The sequence below is a fragment of the Bactrocera oleae genome, chromosome 6 (genome assembly GCF_042242935.1).
Source record: "Bactrocera oleae isolate idBacOlea1 chromosome 6, idBacOlea1, whole genome shotgun sequence".
Taxonomy (NCBI): domain Eukaryota; kingdom Metazoa; phylum Arthropoda; class Insecta; order Diptera; family Tephritidae; genus Bactrocera; species Bactrocera oleae.
Genome location: NC_091540.1, coordinates 33,281,724 through 33,283,435, shown reverse-complemented (window position 1 = coordinate 33,283,435; position 1,712 = coordinate 33,281,724). Strand labels below are relative to the sequence as shown.

The 1,712-nt window shown below is 35.6% G+C and overlaps 1 protein-coding gene across 1 annotated transcript; it reads left to right on the top strand.

Moving 5' to 3' along the window:
- Positions 1-630: 630 nt before the first annotated feature.
- On the top strand, positions 631-1,712 carry LOC106624829 (arylalkylamine N-acetyltransferase-like 2). Its single transcript, XM_014244600.3, has one exon. It carries the CDS (start codon positions 896-898, stop codon positions 1,592-1,594), a length of 699 nt encoding a protein of 232 aa, XP_014100075.2. The 5' UTR covers positions 631-895; the 3' UTR covers positions 1,595-1,712.

Below are 1,712 nucleotides of genomic sequence, written 5' to 3'. Positions count from 1 at the left end.
GCAACACCCTAATTAGAACTGTGTCTGCTGCACAGTCCGGCAGCCCTTATATAGTAAATGTTTAACAAAAGTTCGCTACTAGAACATTCTGGCAACTACGAACTCGCTGTCTAGTTGCTTCTGGCAGTTTATCGTCGATTCTGATTTGTTCTGGTATTCGTGTTCGCCACAATACAATAGGTTTGTATCTTAACTGTTAACTAGCTAGCTAGCAAAATTTCCGCTGAAAAAGCGTTTCTTAACCCAAAAAACTAGCAAAAGAGGGCACAAGTTGACTGCGTAAAAAGCTGAGAGAGCTGCTAATTTCTGCATATGAAGAAACAGCTGTTAAAGCTCATGTATATACAAGCAATATTTGACGCATTTGCTTTGATTTTGTTTATATAGAATTGTGAAAATAAAAATTCTATGGATTAATTTCCAAGTGTTGATATGAAGTGATTGTAAAAAATAACATTTTGACATTTTCTGATAGATATGCTAGTTTTCCGTTTTTAGTTTTTCGTTATTCCGCTCTTTGTGAGAGTACCTGGCAATTTTCTTCTTCCTGATAGCGAGCAGCTACTAGCAGTTAAGATACACCGCTAATGAGATGTTTACAAGATTTTATGAAGGTGCTATGTTTGTACCAAGAACAAAATACATGACTTTTAATAAAAATCTTAGCTTTTACATAAAGAGATAAAGGTCTTATTGGCATCTTACATAATATTAATTCAACCCCAATATTGTCATTGTATGTTTTTCATAATAATCTCATATCGTGAATACCATTCAAATAGTTATATATGTTATCAATAGTGCGATTCGATTGTGAAAAAATAGTGCGGCGGGGACTTTTCATATCATCACGTTTTGACACTATTGCAGTTTAAGACAAAAGACAGCAGTGAACATGGCAGGTTATCAAATACAAGAGAAAACACCTGCGTTCATACACAAAAATATATTATCCAAAGGGGACGGTATACAAATTGATGCAATACAATTATGTCACCGCGACAAAGTACTAGATTTCCTACGATCGCATTACTATCTGGAGGAGCCTTTGACAATCGGAAGTTATCCAAAAGAACAGGATCCGGAGGATGAAAAATTTAACATGTCACAGATAACTCACGGAACTTGTTTAATGGCACTGAATGAAGAACGCATTGTTGGAGTTTTAATTTCCGGACTAAAGCATAGTAACGAAGCCGATCATTTGTTCGAAGATGCCGCAAGATTCGGACCCACTAAATGGGGTACTGCCTTAAAAATCTTGGCATGCGCTGAAAGAGAATCCAATGTGTATGTACGATATAACGTTTTAAAAGCATTGCATATTCATATATTAGCTGTTGACGCACAACTGCGCGGTCATACAATTGGCGCAAGTTTGATAGAAGAGATAAAAAAGCTTGGTCGGCACTTGGGTTATCCACTTTTGACTTTGGACTGCACTAGTTATTATTCAGCTAAACTATGCGAGCGTCTACACATGGATCTTGTGAATGTTATAAAATATGACGAGTATCTGGATAAAGAAGGCAAACCTATTTTCAAGCCTCCGCCTCCGCACCAATCCCTTAAAACATATGCAACCAGATTATAAATTTTTTAATATAATAGTAAATTTTTGCTATAACTGTCAGCAGAAATAAAAATTGATTTGATGTCTCACAGCTGATAGTATTTCGAATGAATAAATTATTTATATACAAGTTGTGTTA

Bases quoted from the DNA above. Each gene is read 5' to 3' on its own strand.
- LOC106624829 (XM_014244600.3), top strand. From the start codon at position 896: ATGGCAGGTTATCAAATACAAGAGAAAACACCTGCGTTCATACACAAA.